General features: G+C 61.7%; 2 protein-coding genes across 28 annotated transcripts in view; one reads left to right on the top strand and one right to left on the bottom strand.

The window, feature by feature from the left end:
* Positions 1 to 7,848, bottom strand: TRAPPC2L (trafficking protein particle complex 2 like). 4 transcript variants are annotated; one of them, XM_029238781.1, is made up of 6 exons: positions 7,801 to 7,848; positions 5,921 to 6,093; positions 4,681 to 4,768; positions 4,464 to 4,543; positions 3,594 to 3,630; positions 1 to 1,356 (listed from the first exon to the last, which is right to left on the bottom strand). In XM_029238781.1, the coding sequence occupies exons 1-6, from the start codon at positions 7,831 to 7,833 to the stop codon at positions 1,165 to 1,167; spliced, it is 603 nt and encodes a 200-aa protein (XP_029094614.1). In that variant the 5' UTR covers positions 7,834 to 7,848; the 3' UTR covers positions 1 to 1,164. The 4 variants fall into 4 exon arrangements, with proteins under 4 accessions (XP_029094614.1, XP_029094597.1, XP_029094605.1 ...); XM_029238764.1 differs by having other exon boundaries at positions 1 to 3,630; positions 4,681 to 4,776; positions 5,923 to 6,093; XM_029238772.1 differs by having other exon boundaries at positions 1 to 3,630.
* Positions 7,035 to 26,257, top strand: part of GALNS (galactosamine (N-acetyl)-6-sulfatase) — a 22,603-nt gene continuing 3,380 nt past the window's right edge. The window contains exons 1-17 of one of the 24 annotated variants that reach the window (XM_029238573.1): positions 7,093 to 7,317; positions 7,417 to 7,874; positions 7,969 to 8,207; positions 14,022 to 14,145; positions 14,872 to 14,946; positions 15,448 to 15,550; positions 18,015 to 18,158; positions 18,925 to 18,991; positions 19,072 to 19,199; positions 19,475 to 19,614; positions 21,214 to 21,317; positions 21,599 to 21,735; positions 22,321 to 22,423; positions 22,518 to 22,698; positions 24,463 to 24,621; positions 25,436 to 25,557; positions 26,081 to 26,198. In XM_029238573.1, coding sequence (XP_029094406.1) covers positions 7,998 to 8,207; positions 14,022 to 14,145; positions 14,872 to 14,946; positions 15,448 to 15,550; positions 18,015 to 18,158; positions 18,925 to 18,991; positions 19,072 to 19,199; positions 19,475 to 19,614; positions 21,214 to 21,317; positions 21,599 to 21,735; positions 22,321 to 22,423; positions 22,518 to 22,698; positions 24,463 to 24,621; positions 25,436 to 25,557; positions 26,081 to 26,198 — 1,915 coding nt within the window. In that variant the 5' untranslated portion in view covers positions 7,093 to 7,317; positions 7,417 to 7,874; positions 7,969 to 7,997. Of the gene's footprint in view, positions 7,875 to 7,968; positions 8,208 to 13,519; positions 13,841 to 14,021; positions 14,146 to 14,871; positions 14,947 to 15,447; positions 15,551 to 17,582; positions 17,818 to 18,014; positions 18,159 to 18,924; positions 18,992 to 19,071; positions 19,200 to 19,474; positions 19,615 to 19,941; positions 20,605 to 21,213; positions 21,318 to 21,598; positions 21,736 to 22,320; positions 22,424 to 22,517; positions 23,298 to 24,462; positions 24,720 to 25,435; positions 25,558 to 26,080; positions 26,199 to 26,257 lie in introns of those variants that run through there. The other 23 variants (XM_029238625.1, XM_029238647.1, XM_029238631.1 and 20 more) reach the window with 23 other exon arrangements.

Here is a 26,257-nt window from a genome sequence, read left to right on the forward strand (position 1 = left end):
TTCTAAAGCAACCCTCTTTGCCGTGTACTATTTATTTATTTATTTTTGCGGTACGCAGGCCTCTCAGTGTTGTGGGCCCTCCCGTTGCGGAGCACAGGCTCCAGACACGCAGGCTCAGTGGCCATGGCTCACGGGCCCAGCCGCTCCACGGCATGTGGGATCCTCCCGGACTGGGGCACGAACCCGTGTCCCCTGCATCGGCAGGCGGACTCTCAAGCACTGCGCCACCAGGGAAGCCCACCTTGTACTTTTTTGATTATCAGGTCCTTAAGCTATCCACAGGTGGACGGTCCCCAGTCCCCCGTGTCCCCTCTCCAGCACCAGTGAAGTGTTTTCTCGGGAGGGCGCGCCTGTGCTCTCCATCCGCGTGTCCATCTGGCCAGGTTCACACTCCGCTTGTGATCTGGGGTCAGCACTGGCCCTTGTGGTGGGGTGAACCAAATCCCCCCCAAAATATGTCCACATCCTAATCTCCAGTACCTGTGGATGTGATCTTATTTGGAAAAGGGGTTTTTGCACATGTGATTAAGCTAACGATCTGGAGATCTCCCTGGATCACCTGGGTGGCCCTAAACCCAGTGACACACACTGGGTACGCGACACACGGAGAACGTGATGTGGAGACAGAGGCAGAGGTTGCGGTGATGCGTCCATAAGCCAAGGAACTCCAACAGTCGCTGGCAGCCATCAGAAGCTGGAGAGGCTGAAAAGACCCTCCCTCAGAGCCTGCAGAAGGAACCAGGCCTGCCATCACCTTGATTTCTGACTCTGGCCTCCAGAAACGTGAGAGTATAGATTTCTGTTTTCATGTGCACACGTGCACGCGTGCACGCACACACACACACCACCACTGGCCCCTGGAGAATGTGGGTAGGAGGGGCTGAGTGGCAGGGACCTTGCCAAGGCTGCCGGGTGGCTCAGGGCCGAGCCAGGCCTGGATCATGTGCAGTTGGGGGCTGCAGGAGAGGGAGGCCTCCCAGACGTAGTTCCTGGAGCTGAACTTTATGAAGCACCAGCTCCTGCCGCGCTGTACCTTGTGCCAGTCTCCTCCTCGGCGAGGATGTGCATTGGTCTTGATGCGTTCATTGTGCATTTTGCTTTTGTGGAAGGACCTGCAGACAGGCTTCTATCGCAAGGAATTGGTCCCTTTTCAGATGTATCTTCTTAATCCCTTCTGCGTGGCCACCGCGAGGAGAGTGGGCCCTTGAGTCCCTCCTTTCCTGTGGATTTCAGGCCCAAGCAGCCCATGTGGGCGGCCAGGGCTCCGACCCACACTTTCTCAGCTATGCCCAGAGAAAGCCAAGACACGCAGGATCCTCTTGGCTGTCTGGCCCGGGGAAGAAGGGAGAAGGAATGCTGATGGGGAGGGAGGACAGAACTTCAGCAGAAGCACCTGGAGCAGCAGCCAAGGGCTGAGCAGGTGGCGGGGGATGGGCAGGCAGGTGGCCCTCAATGAGGCGAGCCTCACAGTACAGAGATGCAAAAAGTTAAGATGGAACTGACATCTGACAGTTCTGTTGGCAAAGCAAAGGCCAGCAGATTACATCTAAGCCTTGATTTTCTCAGACCTAAAACGGGAATGCTACCTGACAATGCACGTGAAAAACGTCGAATGTAAACCCATTATGGGTCGCTCTGGCTCCATCTACAGAAAAACCCAAACAGCAGTGGCTTCAAGATAGGGGTTTCATTTCCTCATTAAAAAAAATGCTGAACATAAGTAGTCCAGGGCTGGTATGTCAGCAAAGACCCAGCCTCCTTCTAGCTTTCTGCTCTCCATCCTCAGGGGATGAATGTTGCCTGCATGCTCTCAAGATAGCTGCCTGGGCTCCAGCCATCACATCTAAGTTCCAGGAAGGAGGAAGGGTAAAGATAAAGGTACTGCCAGCTGAATCCCCCTTTTAAGTGTCCTCCCAACGCCATCCACCTAAATGCCATAACTACCTACCCTTGTGAGGGCAGGAAGTATATTTTGTCTAGCCAATTGTCCGCAATAACACTAGGGTTCTGTTAGTAAGCAAGCAAGGGAGAATGGATGTTGCCTTGGCAACCTGTAGTCCCTGCCTCAGCCATTACTCAGGCAGGAGAGATTACTAAGTAAAAGCTCAACCAGAAAGTTGAGGATGGACTGTGGGGAGAAAGCCCGTGTGAGGGTGGCCTGCATCAGACCAACACCTGCTGGTCGCACTTCTCAGCCCTCTTCTAGGTCTTGCAATTCCACCTGTGGCAGGTGAGGCAGGGTGGGGGGAGCCCGGGACGTGTGTCTTTAACACACACTCTGAGCTGTGTTTTGTTTGCTTCTGTAATCCCGTGCTCAGAGGAAGGGAAGGAAACCCAAAGCCGAGCGGAGTGCATCCCAATTCCAGCCCTGGGCCGACGACGCTCACAGCTCACAGCCTCCCTGTTCCTAGTGGGTCTGAGCCACGCTCCTACCTTCCTCCTGGTCAGAGACCCTCTCCAGAGTGACTGAGGGGGCAGGAGGGGTTCATGGTGTCTGAGGGTGCCTGATCAAGGAAGCCAGCCACGCTGAGACCACACAGAGCAGACTGTGTAGGTGGCTCAGGCCCAGGAGGGCCTCTTCCACTTCAGAGACGCCGTCACTAGAACCTGGGTCACCTGATCCCAGAAGGGGCCGTGGCCTCAGTCATGGTCAGTTAGAACTGTGATCAGCCTTGACTGAGCAGGCTTCTGGGGCAGCAGGCGGAAATCTGCTGACATCAGCCCCTCCTCAAGTGTCAGCGCCCCTCCCACAGCCTGCCCAGGGGCCTGGGGGTCAGCAGGGAGGGGGCTCCTCTCCCAACACCCACCTGGCCCCCGGGCCCTCAGGAGCCTCAGGGCGCTGACAGGCAGGAGGCGCTCTGGCCGTTTGCCCATTCGATGCCCAGCGGCAGCCGATGCAGACACTGTAGCGCACGGTCTTGGGGGGTGGCCTTCCGGGCCCGGGCCAGACCAGGAGGAAGGGCCCTCCCGCCGGGGGAAGGTGTGCAGCCCGTCCCACGTGCCCCTCTAACCCGGCTCTGGGCACAGAAGGCCGACCCCTCCAGATTAGCCCACCTGCTGAGCCACTGGAGGGGGCGGCCGGCCCACAGGGCTTCTGCCCCTCCCTTCGCAGCCTCTTCTGGGCTCCAAGCTCTGAGAGCTCCTGCCACCCGGCTCCCCCTGCCCCTTCGTGCCTAGTGGGGACAACAGCTCCTGCTCTGTCTGGTCCCTGATCTGCTCTGTCCCTGAAAAGTCCACATAAACTCCTTCGTTTTGTTTTTTGGCCGTGCCGTGCAGCATGCGGGATCTTAGTTCCCTGACCGGGGACTGAACCTGCGGCCCCTACAGTGGAAGCGCAGAGTCCTAACCACTGGACCGCCAGGTAAGTCCCTAAACTGTCTTTAGTTAAACCTTCTGCTGACGCAGAAGGAAAAAGCCAAACCTGATCTCACAAGACCTTTAGTCAACAGGCACCGTGCATGAGGCCCTGCCCTCAGCGGCACGTCCATGACACCCAAGAGGAGACAAGTGGAAATAAAGATACATCTGAACAACACAGTTATGCACAGAACGATTCCTTCCAGCCACGGGCTGCAGAGCTCTCCTCAACAGACCTGTATCATCATGGACGTCACCATGCCATCAAAGGCCCTGCAAAGAGAAACAGACAATCAGAGAAGCAGACCCAGGCCCTCCATCCCTGGCTGGCAGAGATGTCAGTCTCTGAGGTCCAGGTGAGTAAAACTGGCTGAGGCCAGGACATGCATGCCGCCACATCAGGCGGTGAGAATCTGAGTCTCCCACCTCATTCCTGTGCGGTTTCCCACGGTGCTGCCCTTGCTGGGTCTCCAGGCGGGGGAGGGGGGGAGGGGGGGCACCCAGGATGACCCAAGACACACTGTCACCACTGAGGGAAGGCACCATAGGAAGGGGTCATCTTCCCTGGCTGGGGTCACCTGCCGGCTACAAGGAACCCCTTGGGATGTGTCTGGGATGCAGGGAATTCCCAGAGCAGGTTTGGAGCACGTGCTCGTGAATGCTTCTTTGGGAAGCATCATTGTGACATCCAGATGTTAGGTCTGTGTTTACCTGAAGGCTATTTGGAAGACACCTGCAACCTAATTTCCTAATCGTCTAAGTTCAACGTCAAAGACAAAATCGGGCAGCGACAGGAGGACGTTTTCTCCCGGAGGCTCCTGTCCATATGCCTGGGCCCTCACTGGGATCTGGGGAGGCGCCCCAGGACCTGCTGGGCCGACCTGGGAGACCAGACGGGCAAGCTCTGCAGCCCCCGCGCCCCAACTCCCCTTCTGCTGATCTGGAGATCCAAGGAAGAGTTTGTTTGGAAAAACAGGGTTCTGCCTCTTCAGAATGGCTGCCTTAGACGGACAGTGCCCGTCGCTTAAAAAGACCTTCCCTCCCTGCCTCTCAGAATCGCTGCCTCTCAGCAAGGCGGGGGCTACCCGAGAAGGCGCCACGCCCACCTGGATTGAATGCGGTCTCCCGGGTTATAGAAGGGGTTGCACATCACGTCTGTGTAGGAGTTGTGCAGCTTCCGGAACATCTGGAACAAGAGCCAACAACGTGTTTCATTCACACGTGCAAGTACACACAGCTGCTTCCATGCTCGGGCTTCTCAGCATTTCTGAACAAAGACGGAAAACCGAGCGGCCAGGCGCGCCCACCGGCCCCCACACTCACACTGCGAATCTCGTTGTCTCTGAGCGCCGTGTTGGAGGAATCCACCACCATGACAAACTTCACCTTGGAGTTGGTCACGTAGCCGTAACTGCACAGCTGGTTAGGGAACACGCTCTTAACACTGGGACTCTGTGACAGCCCCAAGCACGGCATCACCGTGCAGAGCCTGCGAGAGGAAGGCCATCTGTGCATGTCCTCCGGCTGCTAAGCTGCTCTGGAGGAGCATGACACCTGCATCACAGCAAGTGCCCCAGGCTGGGCCACTCCCACAGTGCCAGGAGGACACGGGACTGCAGCAGGTGTGACTGGACACTTCCTTAGACAGCTCTGGTGTTTACTGGAGAAGCAAAAGGCACGGAGCTAAGCCTTATCATGATCCAAGCCCCGGGGCAACCTGCGCAAACCCTGGGGCACCTCGCCTTCTCTCTGCATCACTTCCCAGCTGGGAAGGGTTAACTGCAAGGCCAGAGGTTGCACAAATGAGGCGAATCCTGCCTAAGGTGCCTATACCTCTAAAGGCCACTCCATCTTGCGGAACAGTGGCTCCGGGCAGTGACACTGGGCGAGCTCGTTACTGCTTGTGGGAATGTCTTTGAACTCCATAGGTTTCGAGCCATTTGTCCCAAGGACTGGTCAAGATCTTACAGTGACTGGTGGGGCCGGGCCTGGCAAAGAGATGAGTGGGGACTTCCCTGGTGGTCCAGTGGCTAAGACTCCACAATCCCAATGCAGGGGGCTGGGGTTCGATCCCTGCTCGGGGAACTAGATCCCACATCCTGTAACTAAGAGTCCACATGCCGCAACTAAAGATTCTGCACGCTGCAAGGAATATCCCACATCCCGCAAGTAAGACCCTGTGCGGCCTAAATAAATAAATACTAAAAAAAAAAAAAAAAAAGATGCGTGAACAATGACCCCTTGCTCAGGAGGTGGTGGCCCCGCTGAGACAGCATGAAGCCAGAGAGTCCCCAGTTCCTCCACAAACCCAAGGAACAGGTGGGGACTGTCACAAGGCAATTCAAGCCTGGCTGCTCCCACATTATCCTCCTAATTAAAGAAAAAAGGGTGTGAGGTCCTAAGTGTCTTCGAGCTGCTCTAATTCCCCACTGGCCAAAAGCCCGCATCTTTTTTCTTTTCAAGTGATGTTATGAGATGCTTTTCAAGGGGACCTAATGCTACAGCGCACCCTGCGACTGCAGGGAATCCCCAAACTCGAAGCCACTGCCAGGTGCGAGGATACACCTTGTAGTCCTCTGTGGGGTACAGCAGGCCCAGGTAGAGCTCCCTCTGGTCCACCAGGGCCTTCCCCATTGCTGAGATCTTCTCGTCCACCACGTCCAGGGACGTGTGTACCATGTAGTGAAACTTGAGCTCGTTCTCCGTGGGGACACTGCGGATGTAAAGAGGGTAATTCTGCAAGAAAAGGATGACGGCGGCTGAAGTGACAAGGATCCACCCCATGTGCGCTGGCCTGGAAAACAAGGCCACGGGGCACTCAGGAGGGCAGATCAGCCAAGTGCCAATTAGCCATGGAATACGCTCTCATTCCCCAAAACCCACTGCTTAATCCTCCAAACTGGGACTTCCCTGGTGGCGCAGTGCTTAAGAATCCACCTGCCAATGCAGGAGACACGGGTTCGAGCCCTGGTCCGGGAAGATCCCACATGCAGTGGAGCAGCTAAGCCCGCGCAACACAACTACTGAGCCTGCGCTCTAGAGCCCGCGAGCCACAACTACTGAGCCCGTGCACCACAACTACTGAAGCCCGCGCGCCTAGAGCCCGTGCTCCCCAACAAGAGAAGCAACCCGCTCGCTGCAACTAGAGAAAGCCCGCGTGCAGCAAAAAAGACCCAAGGACGAAGACCCAACGCAGCCGAAAATAAATAATAAATAAATAAAATTTTAAAAATCCTTCAAATTGCCGTGGGCATTGCCTTCAGGGCACCCAATCTAATCTGAGGAGGTTTTCATACTGTCTGCAAAGGGGCATGGGTAGGATGGGCAGAAAAGAGAAGACGCCTCTGAAGTGGGTCTGAGCGCAGCCTGTCACTCACGTTCTGAGCAGGGCCCCATCCTAGCACGTGCCCTCCTCCTGGCCCCGTCATACTGGCTGTTTCCCAACACTCCAGCTCCTGCAGTCTCAGAGGCACTGGCAGGCTCCCTCAAAACCCGTCAAGGCTTGTCTCAGACCTCCATCTCTGCAGGGCCATTTCTGAGCAACCTAACCCTGGAGTTAACAGCGTCTTCCCAGGCTCCCACAGGCCTGGCACTGCACAGATATAGTGTACACAACGCTGTCCCTACCCTGATGGAGATGACAGATGAAGGAGACAGTCCACAAACCCACCAACAAATAACGCAGCAAGTGATAAGACGGAAGTCAGCGTAACAAGAGCTTCACGGGAAAACCGCCGCAGAAGCCTAGTCTTCAAAAGGCCGGGGCGGACACCACGGCTCCGTGCAGTAGGAGCGCGTGGATGGCCACGCAGCCCAATCTCAGGATTCAGAAAGAGCTTTCTAGAGAAAGTGAAATCTTCGGTGGCCAGTGGAGGGGACAGGAGTGGGGGAGAAGGAGGAAGGGGTTCCAGGTGCAGAGGCCCAGACGTGAGGGAGCAGAGCCTGCCGGGGGAGCTGCAGGTAAGTCCGTCAGCTGGAGTGGAGCGTGTCTGTGGTACGGGGAGGGGATTATTCGGACATGATCCTACGGCAATGAGAAGCCACTGTTGAGGTCTCTAGGCAGAGGTGTGCAACGGTCTGACTTGTGGCTGCTGAGCGGAGAGGAACAGTCACTCGTCCGGGGGTCGACGGCCTGGCCGTTGGGAGCGCGCGGCCGAGCAGGATGGACAGAAGTGGACGCCTAGACTCGGGAGCAGGAAACCACAAAGCCCGCGGACGGGTGGCTGGGCGGAGCGGCGGCCCGCACGGAAGAGGAAGACCCGGCCCGTGACGCTTCGGCAGCGGCAGGTGCAGGTCTGGGCGGCGCCTCCGCCGGGCCCGCCCCTGGCCACCTACGCTCGGCAAAGCCCCCGGGCCCACCCTCCGGAGCCCTTGGGGCAGGGAAGGAGAGGAACCGGAGAGCTAGGCTGACGCTGGAGCGGGCCTGCCTGGCGGAGTACGCACCTCCTTGGCGATCACCGCTACGCAAACCGCCATCTTGGGAGCCCGACAGGCCGCATCACGTGACGACGACGACGGTAATGCGGCCGGCTAGGCCCCGCCCCACCCGCCTGTCACATCCCTGTCACTCAGCCGGTCTGACCCCGCCCCACCTCTCATTCTGTCGGTCAGGGCCCCGCTTCTCCTGTCACTCAGCCGGCATGGTCCCGCCCCATCGCCCAGCCGGAAGGGTCGCCCGCTTCGCCGGGCCGTTCCCGCCGCTCCGGGGCTCGGTGGCGCTCGGCGTGGTTGCCATGGCGGCGGTTGCTGCGGCGACGAGGTGGCGGCTGCTTCTGGTGCTGAGCGCCGCGGGGCTGGGGGTCACAGGCGCCCCGCAGCCCCCCAACATCCTGCTCCTGCTCATGGACGACGTGAGTGCGGGTGTGGGCCGGGATCCCGGGAGGACTGCGCTCGGGCGGGGTTGGGGGCGGCCGGCGGTGTGGGGGTCGCGCCTGGCCCTGCAGGCCGCAGCCTGGCTCGTGGGTGAGGGTGAAGTGAGGTGTAGTGTCCAGGCCGGGCCAGGAGAAGACCCTCCTTCCCTGTTCCCTCCCCCGCTCCTTCCGCTGCCCCTCAGGCGTGCTGCGATGCTGGCCGCGTGAGGACCACCTCCCCAGGATCCCTGCTCTCGCCTGCCGCCCCCCACTGCTGGGGGTGTGGGTGGCAGGGAAGCGGTGCAGAGCTAAGACCCCGGCCTGCCTGCCCGCCCTGGAAGTCGCCTTCCCCGCTGCCTTTGGCCTGCTGGACCTGCCCTGGGAACCGGAGGAATGTCCCCGGATGGGTGTGTGTGTAGCCCCAGGCCACCCTGGTCACAGCGGCGGGCCAACCCTTCCCACAGAGCCGTGCTGTTCGCGCCTCCTTTGCGACTTGGTCCCTGTGCTCCTTCCCAAGGAAGCAGGACTGTATTTGGGGGGCGCTTTTTGGGGAGTGAAATGGAGGCTCTGGAATTAGTCCCTGTGGGGCGTTGGGGTAAAGTGGGGACGCAGACAAACCTGGGTTCAGGTGCCTGCTGCCCTGAGCTGTGGGGAGACCGCGGCCCTTTGGGCCTCCCCTCCGCCCCGTCCTGAGGGCTGAGGCAGTGCAGAGGGTCCTGCATGCGGCTCCTAAGCCCTCGAATCCGGAGTGATACCAGTGTCTGTAGCGGGGGGGCCCTGGATGGCTTCAGGATGTGGTCGCCAGGAAGGCCAAGGCGTGACTGGAAGGTTAGAGCTTCCAGCACAGCCTTGACCTCCTCAGGGGCTCCAGGTCGGTGTACACGTGGAAGGGCCCAGAGAGGGCAGGGAAGTCCCCGCGACACCTCACCTGAGTCATTCTTCCACCTGTTGTCCCTGAGTTGTATCCTTGATAGTAAACAGGTGATAGTAAACACAGCGCCACCCTGAGTTCTGTGAGCCGTTCTAGCAAATTATCCAACTTTGGGGGCAGTGGGGGTGGGTTGTGGGAGCCTTGACTTACAAGAGGCCCAGGATGTGGGCCTGGCATGTGAAGTGGGGGCAGTCTTGTGGGGCTGAGCCCTTGACCTGTGGGGTCAGATGCCAGGTCCAGGTAGGTAGTGTCAGACGGAGCTGAATTGTTGCACTCCCAGCCGGTGCCCGGAGGCCAGAGAAGTAGTTGCTGTGGTCACACACACACACACATTTGGTGTCAGAAGTGTTGTGAGTAAAAATAGCTCAAAGTTCCCCAAAAGACCAGCAGAGACACTCCCAGGAGCCTTTGGACCAAGGCCACGGGCCTCACGTGGCTGCTGGGCAGTCCCAGCTGGTCGGAATTGCGAGGTACTGTGTGTGTAAAAAACACGCTCGGATTTCAAAGACCTAGTACAAGAAAAAGACATAAAATATATCTCACGTAATTTTTTTATTATGAAAATAATTCTATATTACAAAAAGTTAACAACATTCAAATAAGCCGGGAAAGATCACAGAAACCCATCCATGGTGGCACCACCCAGAGGTGACACAGACCGTGCTTCTCTTTACCCGTAACTGTTCAGACACAACGGCTTCCGTAGGGACCCGGAAGCTCCTCTCCTCCAGAGCCCGCCCCGATGGCTGGTACGGAAACTTTGCTTCATGACGAACACATGCATCTTGGAAATGCTTGCTGTGTCAGTGGGTCAGCCTTCTCAAAGCTGAGGTTCCTGGGCAGGAAGGCTGTTTAAGTACATAAATTACTGGGGCAAGCAAGGCTTAGCTGAGCACTTAGCCTCTCCGATTTCTGCCCCTCCCCTTCTCTCCAAGGTGACAGTTCATTAGTGAAGTTCGATGCTGCAGGCTGGTTGAGATGGTCGTTTTCTGGATTTATGGGGCTACAGAAAGTACAACCTGTGCCCGCACCCACCTGTTTCTCTTTGCCCGTTACCGGGGCCGCTGGGCTCTGTTGGAGGCCCTGAGTGGTGGAGGGGGACCGGCACTGGGCACGTCTCACTCGAGGGGGGCTGACCCAGGGGCCCGTCTGCCTGCCTGCCCAGGGTGGGTCCAGGAAACAGGAACAGTGGGCCAGGAGGCCCCAATGCCCTGACTCTCCTCTGCGGGTTCCTCCTGTGACTTTGGGGTTCTTTGGCAGCTGAAGCCCAGAGAAGTCGGGGAGACCTCTGTCCTGGTCAGCGCATGACAGGAAACACACTCAAAGCGACTTTAGCAGAAGTGGGGGCCGAGGCTCTCCCGACTAGACAGGCTTCAGGCCCCCCAGCTCTGTGTCCTCACCCAGGCGGTCATCAGGCCTGGCAGGAGGCGCAGGCCCTGGTAGGCATCAACTTGTGGAAGAATTTAGAAGAGGCTGAGAAGCTCCATTCTCTAAGGCTGATGGGTGATGGGGCCGGGGCGCAGGGACAGAGCTCCCTCCTGCCCGGCTGGGCCCGAGTGCCGTCTGTGTCTCAGTTCTTTACTTGTAAAACAGGACTAAGGAGGACGCCCTGTGGCTACTGGGAAGGGTAAGGCCAGGCTGCACAGAGGCCAGCCCCTGTGTCCCCACGGTGGGCCCATCCAGCCAGTGCCCCCGCCCTGACCCTCCAGGGCCTTGCACACGTGTCGATGTGGACACATGCACAGGTAATAATCCCTCGTAGCTGTGTGTGGCCCCTGCACTGCCCAGAAGTCTTTTTTTTTTTTTTTTTAATTTTTATTGGAGCGTAGTTGCTTTACAGTGTTGTGTTAGTTTCTACTGTACAGCAAAGTGAATCAGGTATGCGTATACATGTATCCTCTCATTTTTGGATTTCTTTCCCATTTAGGTCACCAGGGAGTACTGAGTAGAGTTCCCTGTGCTATGTTCTCATTAGTTACGCCCAGAAGTCTTGAAGTTCCCACCGAGTAATGGCAAGGCCGAGGCCAGGAGGAGGACCGTAGGCCCGGGTTCCCGGCTGCCTTGGGAGCGCGGGTGGGCGATCACGTGGGAGAGGGGAGACATCCTTCACACTCTGTGGGAGACCCTGCCCAGGGTGCCGTGGAGGACCGTCTCATGGAACCCGTGATAGCCGTGCAAGGTGGATGTTAACATCCCTATTTGTATAGCCAAGAAAGCCTACCGATAGGTGATAATAGAACTGGATTCAACAGGAAAGAGCTAACACAGCAGGCCAGTGACTGCAGGCCTCAGAGAGGCTCACCTGTAAACAGGTGGGCCCTTGGCCGCCATCTGGGAACTTGGATTTGGGGAGTATCCCAGCATTCCCTGTGCCTAAACTGTTTATGCAAACGTAAGATTTGTGCTGAGCCCCACCTCCCTCCTGGGAGGCTGGGATTTGGGTGGTGCCAGCGGACCCAGCCCCTCTGCCTCTCTCTGCTCCTCCTACCTGGCCTGTGGGTGAGGGTCGGCAGCCCGCCTGTGCCCCGTGGGGTGCGGGGAGAGGGGGCAGCAGGGAGAGGCCTGGAACCTCAGCCTCGTGCCTTCCACTCCACTTCCTGCCCCTGTCGGCCGCACTTCCCTCCAGGGGCAACTTTCATTCCGGCTCCTGTTGTGGTGAACGGAAAAGCCTTTTCAGTAATTTCAAGATAAACCATCTCCAAAGGGACTCTATGGCTGGAAGGTTCTTTGAGAACAGACCGCACAGTCCAAGGGCAAAAGCCCCCAGGCAGCTCTGGGACCCGAGTGTCAGGATGGGCCTAAGGCCGGGAGACGAGGGGACGTGTCCCCCTCCTGGCTCTCCCTGATGGAGAGGGCGCCGTGTGAGCTACTGCCCAGTGCAGGGGGCATGAATGATTACAGCCAGACCACACACTTACCTGTGACCATCCTGGGCAAACCTGCATGCTCGGCCCCCACGTGTGACCCAGGGCTCCCCGAGCTTCGTGCGCGCTGGCCCCGCTCTCCCCAGCGTCTCCGTGCAGACCTGCCGAGCCTGCTGTGGGCTGGCAGGCCGTGGCGCATGAGTCTGGAGAGCTTTAAGGGGCCCCAGAGAGACAGGCACGGCCAGGCCTCTGCAGCACCAGGTGCCTGCGCTTCTCCAGTGGCACTCTACGGAGACGTAGTTTCCATCATGCACAGCTCACCAGTTAAAGGGCACAATTCCGCGGTTTCTAGCACCTTCACAGCCTCGTGCAGCTGTCACCACGGTCAGCTGTAGGTCATCTTCATAACCCCGGGAAGAAGCCCCATCCCCGCCCTCCCCCCCCCGCTCCACCCCTCCAGGAGGAGCGGCCGGTGAAGGAGAGCCAGCATGGAGGGAGCTGGCGCGTCTAGAGAATCCAGAGGGGAAGCAGGGCCGTGCCCGCCAGCAGCGCCGAGGGGAATCAGTTTGTCGGGGTCACTCCTGCCCCACGCCACTGGCCGCAGAAGGATGCGTTGGGTCGTAGGGCGAAGTCACACCCCGTTGCCCTTTTCAGGTTATTTCTTTAGCGCTTTATGATGAAAGTTGTCAAACGCCAGCGCAGCTGAAAGGGTGTCGCAGTGCACACCTGTCGCCCCACCTGGACTGCCTGCTCTGTCTCACATCTGTCCATCCGTCCGTCCCTGTGCACGTGCTAACCCACCTCACCACCTGGCAGGTTTTATTTTGGCACGACGCACATAACACGAATTCACCCTTTTAACATTTTAAAGCGTGCAGTTTGGTGGTGTTGAGCGCGTGCGCCGGCTTGTGCAGCGCCCCCATCCAGTAGCTGAGAACATCCCATCCCCCGAAGAGAAACCCCTTTCCCACTGGCAGTCACTCTCCTCCCCCTCCCCCAGCCCCTGGCAACCACCCATCTGCCTTGTCCCCATGGACTTGCCTGTTCTGGACGTCTCACATCCATCGTACACCCTGCGGCCTTTTCTGACCAGCTTCTCAGCAGCCTGTTTTCGTGAGTGTCAGCACCTCGTTCCTCTTTACGGCCGAGTACTGGTCCGTAGTGTGTGTATCAGGTCCCTCGTGCCTAACAGGTGGCCACAGACTTGGTGCCTTGGAATAGGAATCTATTTCCTCCAGTCCTGGAGGCCAGAGTCTGAAATCAAGGGGTTGCAGGGCCAGTCTCTCTGGAGGCTCCGAGGGAGGGTCCTCCCTCCCCTCCATCTCCTGGGGGCTCCTGTGCTCCTTGGCTTGTGGCCACGACCCTCCAGTCTCTGCCTCTGTCGTGGAGGCCTGGCCTGTCCTCGTGTGTCTGTCTTGTCTCTGTGTCCCATCTTCTCACACGGACCCAGTCACTGGATTTAGGACTACCCTAGTCCAGTGTGATCTCATCTTAGCTAATTACGTCCGTATTTCCAGATATGGTTACGTTCTCCGGTTCTGAGTGGACATAAACTGGGGAGGCTGCTGTTCACCCCGGTCCTGGATGGATAGACATCTGTCTGCTGTTGATCAGTGATGGACACAGGCTGTGTCTTTTGAGCAGTCGGGAGTCCTGCTGCTGTGGACATTCATGCGGCGCCTGGGTGCCAGCCGGCCCAGTTCTCAGGACAGCGAGCTCAGGAGGACCGCGGGTCTCGGGGCCTCGCCGGGTTAGCTTCACGGGGCCTGGCCACTGTCTTTAAATGTGAATTCACACCGCAGAGTAGGACGGCCTCCTTGTCTGTGCGGAAGGCAGAGGTGTGTGTCTTGGTGCCGGTGCCCCGTGAGCACGTGGGGCCGGCGTCGGAGCCGGGAGGAGGTGGGCGCTGGGCATCTGCACCGGGGAGCGGCTGACCGTGCACCTGCCGCACTTGGGATGCGCCGGGGGCCGCGGCTCCGGCTACATTCTTATCCCACCTCCACACGCTCTTTCCTGCAGATGGGGTGGGGCGACCTCGGGGTGTACGGAGAACCTTCCAGAGAGACCCCGAATTTGGACCGGATGGCTGCAGAAGGGATGCTCTTCCCGAACTTCTACACGGCCAACCCCCTGTGCTCCCCTTGTAAGTCACGGCCTGCTCAGGCCACCAGGGAGTGGGGCCGGGCGTAGGGCATGCTGGGTGGGGGGACACAAGGGGGGCGGGCACGGAGCGCGAAGACTGAGGCGCGGTGGGGAGGCGGGGAATGCGTAGACCAGAAAGGGGCACAGGGTGCGGGCACGGAGCGCGGGGGTAGCCGCCCTGACTTGGGTGTTGGCTCCACCGGCATTTCCTGCAAGGGGCAGAGGGCTGGCAGGTGGGCTGCGGCCTCTTCTGTCGGATCCTGGTGCTTGGGAGCACCTGAGCTCCATGCTCTGGGGAACGCGGGGCCATCAGGAGCCATCAGAGGCCACCAAGGGCTCGGAGCCTCTGCGGGTGTTTGAGGCCCAAGTGGCTGCCTCGGTGGCGGCGGCTGCTCATTCATGGAGCTGAGTGTCGCGGCTGGTTCGGGGGAGGTGCTCAGCCGGGGAAGGGATCGTCAGCTGGGGGTGTAGTGGCCTCGCAGGTGGGGAGAACCTCTGATCTGGAGGACGAGAGGTGACCCCGGAAGGGGCGGCACATGAGGAGGCCTGTGGGCTGTCCCGGGAGCCAGAGAGCGAGCGAGGGGGAGCTGCAGCTGGCCCCGCTGCTGGTCTTTGCGGGGCTGTGCTCCCACCCGGCTCTCAAGTGGCTGCCGGGGACTCAGGTACCACAGGGCTGGCCTCAGGCTGCACGCGTGACCCATGTTTCTGTTGTGTCCCCTCCGCGTAGCCAGGGCGGCTCTGCTCACCGGACGCCTGCCCATCCGCAGTGGCTTCTACACCACCAACGGGCACGCGAGGAACGGTAGGCTGTGCCCTGGGGCAGAGGGAGGGGGCGTCTGTCACCTGTCCTCTCTGGTGACCTGGCTTCTCCCAGGCACACTCATTGCCCAGGGTTGAGGCTTCTGTCTGGGTCGTAACTCGTTAAAACAGAACGCAGAGCTTCCATCAGAAACAATGTGTTTTAGGCGAGTGGGGAGGATGGTGAGGGTGCGGCCGGCTCCCGCCCTGTCCCGGGGGCGGGGGCGGCCCGGCTCTAGGGTGGGCTCCCCGACCAAGTGGGGCTTCAAGGGGCCCTTGGAGGAAGGTGTGGTCTCAGAGCCCGAGTTCTGGAGATGCCGGGGGCGGGCCCTCCCCTGACCCCTGACGTCCGGACCCCCCTCTGGGGCACGTTTGCCTGTTCGCTCTGGTAATGGTGCTGGCTGTGAGGAGCGCCGGAAGACCTGCAAAGTGCCCAGGCGGTGCCGCCCCGACCAGGGCTCTGCCGCTCGACCCTGCCGGCTCACACGGTGCATTGCTCCACCAGCCTACACGCCACAGGAGATAGTGGGCGGCATCCCGGACTCAGAGCTCCTGCTGCCGGAGCTGCTGAAGGAGGCCGGCTACACCAGCAAGATCGTGGGCAAGTGGTGAGTCCCACACCTGCCTGCTGGGCTCACCCAGCGGGTTCCTTACTCACGTTGCCCAGTGGGAGCCCCTCGGGTGGGAGTAGAGTCCTTGAATTCCAGGTCCGCTAAGATGTCCAAAGCATCCCTTTAAAAGCTGCTGTGGCCACGCCCGTGGGACCTCCCGTGGTGAGGCTGGGGTGGTGGCTGCCACGGCAGCACCAAAGGAGCCATGTTATTGCACACGCGTGCCGTCACGATGACACGCCAGCGAGCAAAGGGGCTCTGTCTGGTGATGAAACCAAGAAGCAAGCAGGGGATAGGGGACGGTCGTGTGGTGTGGAATCATCGGGATCAAGTGATCGTAAAAGATCATGTTGTCACACGCGTGTCGCGCTGTTACGTGGTTAAGCCTGTTAAGTGGCTTCTCTCCAACTCCCCGGGGATGCCTAAGTACGCAGCCCTAGAGGTTGATATGAAGGTCGGATGTCCTCTCTTTCCTCTCCCGCGTGTTGGAGCCCTTGGAGACCAAGCCTGCTTCCTACAGGAAGCCTTCCCTGACTTTCCAGCCCTGATCATCTCTGCTCGGCTGCTGCTGTGCTTTGGACCCTCTCGCCTTGACCCCTCTGGCACTCACCACCTCGAGGGCAAGCACCTCATCTGTGCCCCTTGGGGACCACTGCCCCACGCAGTTGACAGTCCTAGTGATGGGGGATCTGCAGAAACCGGGAGAGGAGTCCTCAGGGAACCCGAGGACCTGGAGGCTGCTTCCTCACCCCCGAGAGGGGCTGGCAGCTGTCCTGCTGGCCAAGCGGTCGAGCCTGGAGGCGGTGGGGGCTGCACAGCAGAGCTGACGAGGGTGCAGGATGTGGGAGCCTGCAAGGCCCAGCAGTGCCGGGAAGGCCCGGGAGACGGCGGTAGGGCGGCTACAAGGCCCGCCGGGGCCGTGCCAGGGCTGCGCCCACAGAAGGAGGAGCCCCTGCGATGACCGGCACTCTCTGCCCAGCCTGGCGGCTCTGCCCTGGTCCAGGGGCCTCCCATTCGTGGTCACTGACACGGGGCAGCCAGAGCTGGAGTGGGAGCCTGTCCCCACGAGCTCCGGAGATGGGCGGACTCAGGAACAGGAAGGGACGCGGCAGGGCCTGGAGAAGCAGATCCATGGACTCAGGGAGGTGGACGCAGTGCTGGTGGACCAGCCGGGGTCAGGGCGGCCATGGCCAATGGGATGACGGGCTCTGGGAGGCCCGGGGCAGGGGGCTCGGTCCCTCCTCTGCCAGGTGGGTGAGCTGGTCTCAGCAGGGTCCCATCAGAGCCGCAGGGGGTGTTGGTGGCCGTGGCCGTGACTGCCTGACAGCCAGCCTCGGGCCCCAGCACCACGGATCTGGATTTTGTCAGCCTAACCAAGGCCTGGGGTGGATGGAGCCTGGACTCCCGCGAGAGGCTGCCCTGAGTCCCAGGGGCTCGACGTGCTGTCACTCAGCTCGCTGGCAGGCAGTACTGACCCCGCAGCTGCCCTGGGACCAGCACTTGGAATTGACAACTTCACACGAGCCGGACCTTCGTGGGTGTTTTTGTTTCATGAAGGCCGTTTGGGCTGAAGGATGCAGGACGAGGAGTGTCACACCCAGCGGTGTCCAGCATGGAGGGGACGTCATAGCTGCGGGCCCAGAGAGGAAGCACGGGGCGCAGCTGGCTCTCCTTTGCGGAGACAGCGCTCAGGGCAGAGCCCGTGCGGGTGCCCCCGGCACAGGGGCTCCCGAAGCCGGGCAGCCATCCGGCGGAGGCAGAGTGTTTCGGGACCAGCAGGGGGCGCCCGGACTCCGCTGCCGGCCAGCTCAGTCCGGCCCCATCCTGCCCAGCTGCCTCGTGCCACATCCACCTGACTGAGTGAGCGAGCTGTGCAGCAAGCTCACGGTGACGTGGAGTCGGCCTGGCCCGGTGCAGCCCCCCAGCGCTGCGCCGGCGATGCTGGCCACGAGAGGCTTTCTGCAAACGTGACCCCAAGAAACCTGTCTGCTTCCCAGGGAGGAGGAACCTCACCCCGAAACCCCTTCTCTAAGCTGCGCCTTCTCAAGAGAGACCCTCCCACTGGCGAGAGGACCCGACGTGACGCATCCGCGGGGAAGGGCCTCCCGGGTGGGAGCAGGGGGCGGGTCCGAGCTGGGCCGGACCCAATGGGTCCCCGACGGACCTGCAGGCACCTTGCCGTGTTATCCTCTCGGCCCGTCCGGCTCCTGCCCAGGGCGCCGGGACAGTGAGCCGCGCTCATGGGACCTGGTCACCGTCCCCATGTGCGCCCCTCGGTTGTCGCCTGGGTGGACCGTGCGGGCAGGGGGGCCAGGCCACGGGGCATCCGGGCTCAGCACACCCTGGGGCTGGCTGGAGCCTTGTCTCCTGAGCTGTTCTCTGAAAGCGACGGTGTTTGCTTCCCGGAGCTCCGGGGCGCCCATGCGGCGGTCCCTGAAGTGCCCCGGGTTCCTCTCTCTAGGCATCTGGGCCACAGGCCTCAGTTCCACCCCCTGAAGCACGGATTCGATGAGTGGTTTGGATCCCCCAACTGTCACTTTGGACCTTATGACAACAAGGCCAGGCCCAACATCCCTGTGTACCGGGACTGGGAGATGGTTGGCAGGTAACAGGCCCTGCCCACTGCTGCTGCCCACCCGCCAGCTCCTCGTCCTGCCCAGACCTCGTGCTGTGACCTCTGACTTATAAGAGCCCCGCGTCCGGGGGCTTCTAACTGTCTCAGGAAAGGTGCTGGGAGCCCCAGGTGCTCCCCAGAGCGAGGCGCTTCACTCGGCTTCTGGGGTTTGGGCCCCGTGCCCTGAGGGGGCTACGCTCTGCACGGTCAGCCTCGCTCCGAGCCACCGTCTGGGGGGCCGTCGGCTGCAGGACCGGCCTGGTCTGGCCATCGGGTGGCTGCAGGCAGGCCCTGGTCTTTCCTGTCTGGCCTAACTTCCCTTTCTTCCTTTTTAAGTTATTTTTGTCCTGGTGGAAGCGCAGTACGCGTCACTGGACCACAGAGCTGGGCCAGCATTGCTGAGGTGTAGCTCAGCCAGCACCCCCATCCCAGACCGCCTCCGTCACCCCAGAGAGATGCCCACGCCCGTTAGCCGTGCCCTCCGTGGCCGTGGACTGGCCGCTTCCTCTCGCACTGTCCTGCCTGTTCATTGGCGGGGCTCCCCTCCTTCTCCCAGATGGTGGGGTCACCGGGGCACCAGGCTCAACCCCAATGGGTCCCCGACGGGCCTGGGAGCTTCCAGGCTCCGGTTTTGTTCCTGACGTGAACGTTTCTATCTCTCTTTTAAACGAGGCCCCTGACTTTGCCCCGGAAATCGGGGAGGAGGGGCTTTCCTGCCCTGAAGGCCGATTTCTGTCTGGATCTCTACTGTTTTCAGATTTTATGAGGAATTTCCAATTAACCTGAAGACCGGAGAAGCCAACCTCACCCAGATCTACCTGCAGGTGACGACAGCAGGGGCTGGCCCCGCTCTGGGGTGGGAGGTGGGCCTGGAGCGGGGAAGACCGTGTGCGCTTCTCCTCAGGAAGCACTCGATTTCATTAAGAGGCAGCAGGCAGCTCACCGCCCCTTCTTTCTACACTGGGCCATCGACGCTACACACGCACCTGTTTATGCCTCCAGGCCTTTCCTGGGCACCAGCCAGCGAGGGCGGTGAGTCCTTGGGCACATAGACCTGGACCCCGGGGCGGGGGGGTCAGCTGTGCTTGGTTACCAACAGAGGCTGGGCCCTCGCTACCATTGTCAGCTGTGGACAGAGTGAAGCATCTGTGCCTCTGTGGTGGTGAAGGGAGGGGTCGGCTCTGCCCCGATTCCGTCTGAAACTTGACTGGAACGCCCCCTCCTCGTCCCTCCCTGAGGTTCGGCTTCGGCCGCCCTCTGGTCCCGGAGGCCGCTGGCCCCTGCTGACTGCTTCCTCCTTCCCGCAGTTACGGGGACGCCGTCCGGGAGATTGACGACAGCGTCGGGAAGATCCTGCACCTCCTCCGGGACCTGAGCATCGCAGAGAACACCTTTGTTTTCTTCACGTCCGACAACGGCGCTGCCCTCATTTCCGCGCCCAGACAAGGCAGGTGACTTGAGCAGATGGGGCTCCACCCGGGGCCCCTCAGCACCCCCTCACCAGGCCGAGTGTGAAAGGCTCAGCCTTGGGGAGGGAGGGACACCGGCAAGCGCCCCCCAGGTCCAATGCCTCTCTTCCCCACCGCCTGGCAGGTGCCTGGTCAGGAGGGAGAGCTCGGTGGGGCAGGCGGAGGCAGAGGCTGCGGCCCTCACTGCATCCTGCCTCTCTACTGGCCAGCCCTGGGGCCAGTCACGTCCGGAGTTCTCTCTCTGAAGCCGCGACGTTCCCTATCAGCGTTTCCGTTCTGATCTCAGCTGTGACACAGTGGCCGTTGTGACTGGACACGTCTGCCCCTTTTTCTGTGTTTGGGGGCCTCCCTTCCCACAGGGGCGATGACCCTGCAGCAGCCAGGCCCAGGCTTGGCGCCCACCCCCGCCCCTCGGAAGTGCCCTCCCAGGCCTCGTGGTGGGTGGTGTCCGGGAGGGAAGGGAGCGAGCCCCCCTCCCCTGCAGTGCCGGAGCCCCTGGCGCAGCGCGGGGGGCCTGCTCACTCCCCCAGACCCTCCTTCTGTGTCCCTGCCAGCCTGCAGTCCTCCTGAGGACCCTGGCCTCTAGGCCTCTCTGGCCTGAGGCTTTTCCACCTTGCGGAGCTGGAGCTGGAGCGAGGTTGTTAGAGCCGGCGTTTCACAGTCTTATGAGGGTTTCACACCCCCGCGGTGATGTCTCTTTTTCCCTTTCTTCTTAAAAAGGCTGGGCCGCAGGAGGGCCCTGAGTCACTCAGACAGCTCTGGAAGGAAGGCCACAGAAGCTGGAAACCCCACAGGGCCGGGCCTGTCTGGGGAGGCACTGGGGGACCTTACGGCCACGTGTCCTGGGGGCAGAGGGGCCCAGGGATCTCCAGGGACAGGAACAGCGCAACTGGGAGCTGCAGGGGCAGAACAAGACAATGAAAATCCATGTACCCACCCCCAGCTGGAGAGACAGGAGCAGGAGAGAAGTAGGCCCTCACTGGCCTCTGGCCTGTGACCCTTGCCGTCCCTGTGCTGACCAGCGAGGCCCATGCTCAGGGGTCCCTCCCTCCATCATGGCAGCGAGCTGGGGATGTGCCATTTGCCAGGACCGGGCTGTCTGCCCTCGGCACCGCCCACAGCCGGGTTCAGGGACCACCTGCTCAGAGCAGGGCGTGTCAGAAACACGGGGTCTGCACCCCCAAACCCCAGGCACACAGGAGCTGCTTGTGCACAGTGACATTTAGGGAACCTGGCACCTGCCAGGCCCGGGGTCGGGACTGCGTCTTACCGTTTCCACGTCTTTCACTAACACGTCCATGTGCTGTGTGTGTGCGTGGTCGCGGTCTATGGGGGTGTGACCTTATGACCACAGCTCTAGGTCAGAGCCATCTCCAGGCGTTCCGACCTTGAACTTGAGGCCTGAACCCCAGGGCTGGTCCTTTGTCTCCACAACGGCCTCAGTGCCTCAGTAATGTCACCTCCAAAGGGCCGGGCAGGGAGCCAGGTGGACAGACGTGTCCCGAGGGCGAGTGCCCGGCAGGGTGTGTATGGCCCTGGGGACTCAGGCATGTGGTCTGATGGGCGACTATCCCCAGGCGGCAGCAACGGCCCTTTTCTGTGCGGGAAGCAGACCACGTTTGAAGGTGGGATGAGGGAGCCTGCGATCGCCTGGTGGCCCGGGCACATCCCTGCCAGCCAGGTGAGTCAGAGCCGGCCTTGTGCCAGCCCTGCAGTCATCCTGGGGCGTGAAGCCTTGGTCCCCTCTCTGGCCTGCTCCCTGTGCTCGTTCTGCCACGCACACGTGTCATCGGGCAGGGAAAGCCTCTATTCTGCGTGTGTGGACATGCTGCGGGATGTGACCGCGTGCGTGTGTGTGTGCGCGTGTGCGTCAGCGAGCACGCCTGGGGACCTGGCCCCTGGCCGCCATCTGGGCAGGGCAGGGCGGGCATCCTCAGTGCGTCTGGGCCACGTCCATTGCAGGTGAGCCACCAGCTGGGCAGCATCATGGACCTCTTCACCACCAGCCTGTCCCTCGCAGGCCTGGAGCCACCCAGGGACAGGGCCATCGACGGCCTGGACCTCCTCCCCACCATGCTCCAGGGCCGCCTGACAGACAGGTAGGTTCCCGCCGGGCACTCGCCCCGCCTGGCGCCCCGCACCTGGCGCCGGAGCCGAGCTGGCTGACAAAGCAGGTGTCCTCGCCCAGGGGGAGGTGAGACCCGGGGGTCTTGGCATGAAGCGCTTGGTGGGGTGGAGAGGCCTTGTTCCTCCCTGCGGTGTCCCTCACCCTCTGCCCGGCCCCAACCTACACCCAGCTCCACGCCAGGACGCTGTCCAGAGGCAGTTGCTCCAGCTCGAGACCTGCTACTGTTTTGCTCAAACAAAATGAGTTTCCCAGGCTGCCGTGAAGGGGCGTGGACTCTGAAGGGTGTACAGTGTAACCAGAGCAGGCTGACGGCCAGGAGTGGACGGCTCACTGTCTCTTTTCTGTCTTGAAACCTGGCATGAGAGTTTGCTAGCCCTGGCGGGGGTGGCAGGGGGTGCCAGCCGCCACGCTCGTCCCCACAGGCCCGCCTGCCATGCCCGCGTGCTACCCCCTTCCTCTGCCGCCAGCCTCCCCAGCACCGAGGACGAGGGGCGGCCAGGGGGCCCCTCCACAGCCCGGAGACCCTTTCAGTTGACGCCACCTGTCCCCCTGACAGGCCGGTATTCTACTACCGTGGCAACACGCTGATGGCGGTCACCCGTGGCCAGTACAAGGCCCACTTCTGGACCTGGACCAATTCCTGGGAGGAGTTCAGGCAGGTGAGGGGGTCCCGGCTCCGTGAATGCCTCGTCCCTCACGTCCCACCTTGGGGAGGCCTCTGTGCCCCCGGCTCACGTGCTGACCTTTTGTCAGGGACTTGGGGGTGACGAGCTGTGGCCACAAGGACAGCACCCACCCTGGCCCGCGCCACCCAGGCTCCGGAGACGAGGCCTCAGGGCAGCTCAGCCCCAAACCTGGGTCAGATGCCTCAGGGACCCAGGCAGACCCGGCACCTTCCCGGCCTCCCCTCCCGTCCACCCACTGGCCCGGCCAGGTGCTCGGCGGCCCCCCGAGACGCTGTCGCCATGTTTGCTTCCCCATGTCCACCCCCAGTCCTGACGGTGAAGTGCCCCTGCCAGGCCCGGAGCCCCACTCGGCCCTCCCAGCTCGTGGCCGCCCACCACCTCCTCTCCGCGTGCCTGGGCGCCCCTTGCTCGCCCTCCCCTAGCCAAGCCTGTGCCTCCCCACGTCCCATCACTGCTGAGCTGTCCTGAGCACCCAGCACCCCGACGGGCAGGGCTGCGGCTGGCTCGCCCCTGAAGATGCTAAGGGGCCGAGGGCCTAGGAGCCCCCGCCTGAGGGCCCTGAGGCAGGCGGCGTGGCGGCCCTTGGGGACAGCGTGTGGCGGCCCTTGTCCCTCCCCGGGCCCCTCCCCACCCCACCCCGTAGGGTCCCCGTTGCGTCCAGCTGCACGGGTGCGCTGGCGTTCTGGAAGCCACCGCTTGCCCACCGTGGGCTGTTGGGGCTCTTGAGGGCAGGTGTGGTCAGCCCAGCCTCCACCCAAGCCGGAGCCCACAGGGGCTGGGGAGCCTCTTCGAGCCCAGCGTGTCTGCAGGCAGCGAGCAGCCAGCTGCACGGCCTGTGCTGACTCGAGTGCGTTCACGGTGGGGCCGGAAAGTGTCAGGAGAGGCCCCCTCGGCGCAGCTGGGTGACACCCGTGCGCAGAGCTCCGCGGGGGGCGCTGCTTCCCTTTCCCGAGGGTTGTTTGTGGGGCTTCTGGTTGGTTTGGTCCGCACGGCCACTGTCCTCTTGTGAGACAAAACGCGCAAAACTCCCATCTCTTCTCCAAGGTGCGCAGGCGTGCAGGCACTGGGGGGTGCCCCCTGCGGTGGGTTTGCATGGTTGCAGTTCCATTCAGATGCTAGGGGTGGGGGAGGGGGCACCCGCACGCTGCTTTGATGGCCCTTCTCCCTGCAGGGACCAGTAAGGCGGAGGGGGTGTGTGCAGTCGGGAGGGGCCCCAGAAACCATGACAGCGGCCTTGTGGCCGTCGACAGCTCCCTGAGCTCCGTGGAGACTTGGGTCCGCCTCTTGCATCCCTTCCAGGCGATCAACACATGAGGGGCAGCGTTGTCTGCAGGCTGGGGGCATGGCTTAGCTGAGGAGGTCAGGGGTCCCCAGGTGCAGGGTTCGCCCGAGGGGACCTTGTTAACTTCCCACTGTACCCTTGTCTGGGGCATCTCCCACCCCCTCGACCCCCCCGCCGCCCCAGTGCCTGTGGGCCCACCTGCCCGCGTCCTGATCAGGTACCAGAGGCGAAGGAGGAGTGAGCATTATCCCTGTGCCAGGTCTGGTGCCACCATCACCAACAAGCCCGTGACCTCCCCTCAGGAGGCATCTGAGGCCCGGGGGGCCGAGGCAGGAGGGAGGGCCCGTGTGTCCATGGGACCTTCTGCATTTCTGGACTAAATCCACGGGCGTTGGCTCAAGGGCACGGCTCGCCCGCCCCCCTTCTCCTTCCCGTCCTCCCAACGCCAGTGCTGTGCTGGGGCAGGGCGCCCCGCGCCCCCTCTGCCTGGCTGGGCTGCGTGGGGCTCAGCTGTGCTGCCCCTGGGGCAGGTCCTCCCTCCCGAGAGTGGCTGTGAGAGGAAGCTCCTGTACTAATTAGTGGCATCTTAATCAAATAGCTGATGTGATTTGCTTCCAAGTGATAGCTCGTGTTTTCTGTCTAGAGTTGGATTCTTCCCCATTAACTGCTCGGCTTTTTTATGCTAAACGTGGTTGTTTCTCCCACCGTTAAATCCACTTTTGTTCTCCAGCTGGTCTGCTCCCAGAAGGTCAGAGGTCACTTACTTGGGACCCACCTGGGTGTCCGTTCTCCACAGCTTGGATTGCAGCCGCTGACTCAGGGGTCTACAGCTCAGGGCAGACGATGGATTTATCTCGCTCCTCACTTCCCTGCTCTACTGAGAAGCAGGGTATTCACTGCTCCACTGCCGGGCTGTCCAGGACAGACCCGCGGGTGCTGGGAGGATTGCCGTCAGGCCGCACCGCTGCCTGCAGGAGAGGCAGGAGGCACGTCTCTGTCCCCGGCCCCGTTTTAGGGTTAACGGGCCCCGCCACGGCTCCGCTCCAGACCCTGTAAACAGAGTCCCATGATGCCTGGAGACCAGTGCCCAGCTGCTTATGGGGCCCTGAGGTCCCCAGTGCTTCTGGGGTGGCAACCCTTGGCCTCGCCCCACTCTGCTCAGATGGCAGCAGGCCTTTCCCTAAACTAAGTCAGGGAGCCCCGAGGGGCAGCCTTCAAGCCTGGGGGACACGCTGGCGTGGGAACCCCATCTCACGCGTGCGTCGAAGGCTGAACCTCGAGGGCAGAGGCCGCCTGGAGGGTGCGGAGCAGGGCTGCACACCTGAGCCTTGGTGGAGAAGACGCTCCATTTCCTGTTAAGGGTGGGGGCGGTGCGTCCGGGTCCCCTGTGTCTCCTCTGGCTTTCAGGCCTGCGGTCCCTCCTCCTCAGCTGGCCAAGGAGTCTTGGAGGAATGCCGACCGCTGCGCACCTCATCCGCTACGAGGCAGATAGGGTGGACGTGAAAAGCTTTGCTCTAGAAATTAGATAGAAGATGGACTGAAATATTTTAGAGACTCACCACCCCCTCCCCCAAGAAAGTACTGAAGCCCTAGGGGATGGCGCACAGGGCCGATGGCACGCAGCCCGGGGCATCCGCGGTCTTGCTGTGCTCGCCCGCTGCGAGCCCCGCACACGTCACCTGCGCTCCGGCCTGTCGTTCCAGGGCGTGGATTTCTGCCCTGGGCAGAACGTGTCGGGGGTCACCACCCACTCGCAGGAGGAGCACACCAAGCTGCCGCTGGTCTTCCACCTGGGACGAGACCCCGGGGAGAGGTTCCCCCTCAGGTGAGCCGGGGGTTACGGGGCCCCAAGCCCCCTTGGGGGGCGAGTGCAGCCGACCGAGCAGGGCGCCGAGGGCCCGGGAGCCACGCGGTCTCAGGGCGTTTGGGGCAGGACCAGCCTCTCCGAGAGAAATGAACCGGGGCCAGAGGATTAAAAGGGACCCTGAGAGAGGAGAGATCGGGCGCTGCCAAGCCTGTGCAGCTCAGGGCACCTGCGATGCCGGGCGGTGCCCCAGTGGTTCCTGCAGAGCAGCAGGCTGAAGGGTCACAGCTGCTGTCCTGGGCATGACGTGGCTCTGCCTGAGCCCTCATTTGCTGGGTGGTTCCCAGGGTGCACGCCTCTCAGGGAGGGCGGGCGGGACAAGGTGGGGGCCCCAGCTGCTCTTCCCGGGAGGCTGCTGGATGGTGACCCCGGGGGGCGGGGCTTGTTCCTCAGTCTCCCCCCCAACCCTGGCCTACCTGGGTGGGCTGCCCCACTTGCTCTGTCCCTCCCTCCACCTCGGTGACCTGGTGCCCCTCGCCTGCAGCATTGCCAGCACCGAGTACCTGGACGCACTTCGCCAGATCACCCCGGTTGTCCGGCAGCACCAGGAGGCCTTGGTCCCTGGACAGCCCCAGCTCAATGTGTGCAACCGGGCGGTCATGGTAAGTGGTTCGTACGTGGGCTATGGGGGGCATCCCAGGGCCATGTGAGTGCTGACCGG

This window comes from Monodon monoceros, unplaced genomic scaffold (genome assembly GCF_005190385.1).
Source record: "Monodon monoceros isolate NGI ecotype Baffin Bay Population unplaced genomic scaffold, NGI_Narwhal_1 Super_Scaffold_10, whole genome shotgun sequence".
Taxonomy (NCBI): domain Eukaryota; kingdom Metazoa; phylum Chordata; class Mammalia; order Artiodactyla; family Monodontidae; genus Monodon; species Monodon monoceros.

Bases quoted from the DNA above. Each gene is read 5' to 3' on its own strand.
- TRAPPC2L (XM_029238781.1), bottom strand. From the start codon at position 7,833: ATGGCGGTTTGCGTAGCGGTGATCGCCAAGGAG. The intron at 4,769-5,920 runs GTATCCTCGCAC...CCAGCTGTGCAG, and splicing joins CCCACAGAGGACTACAAGGT to TTACGGCTACGTGACCAACT. The intron at 3,631-4,463 runs GTGGGCGTGGCG...TTCTCTTTGCAG, and splicing joins GGAGACCGCATTCAATCCAG to GGCCTTTGATGGCATGGTGA.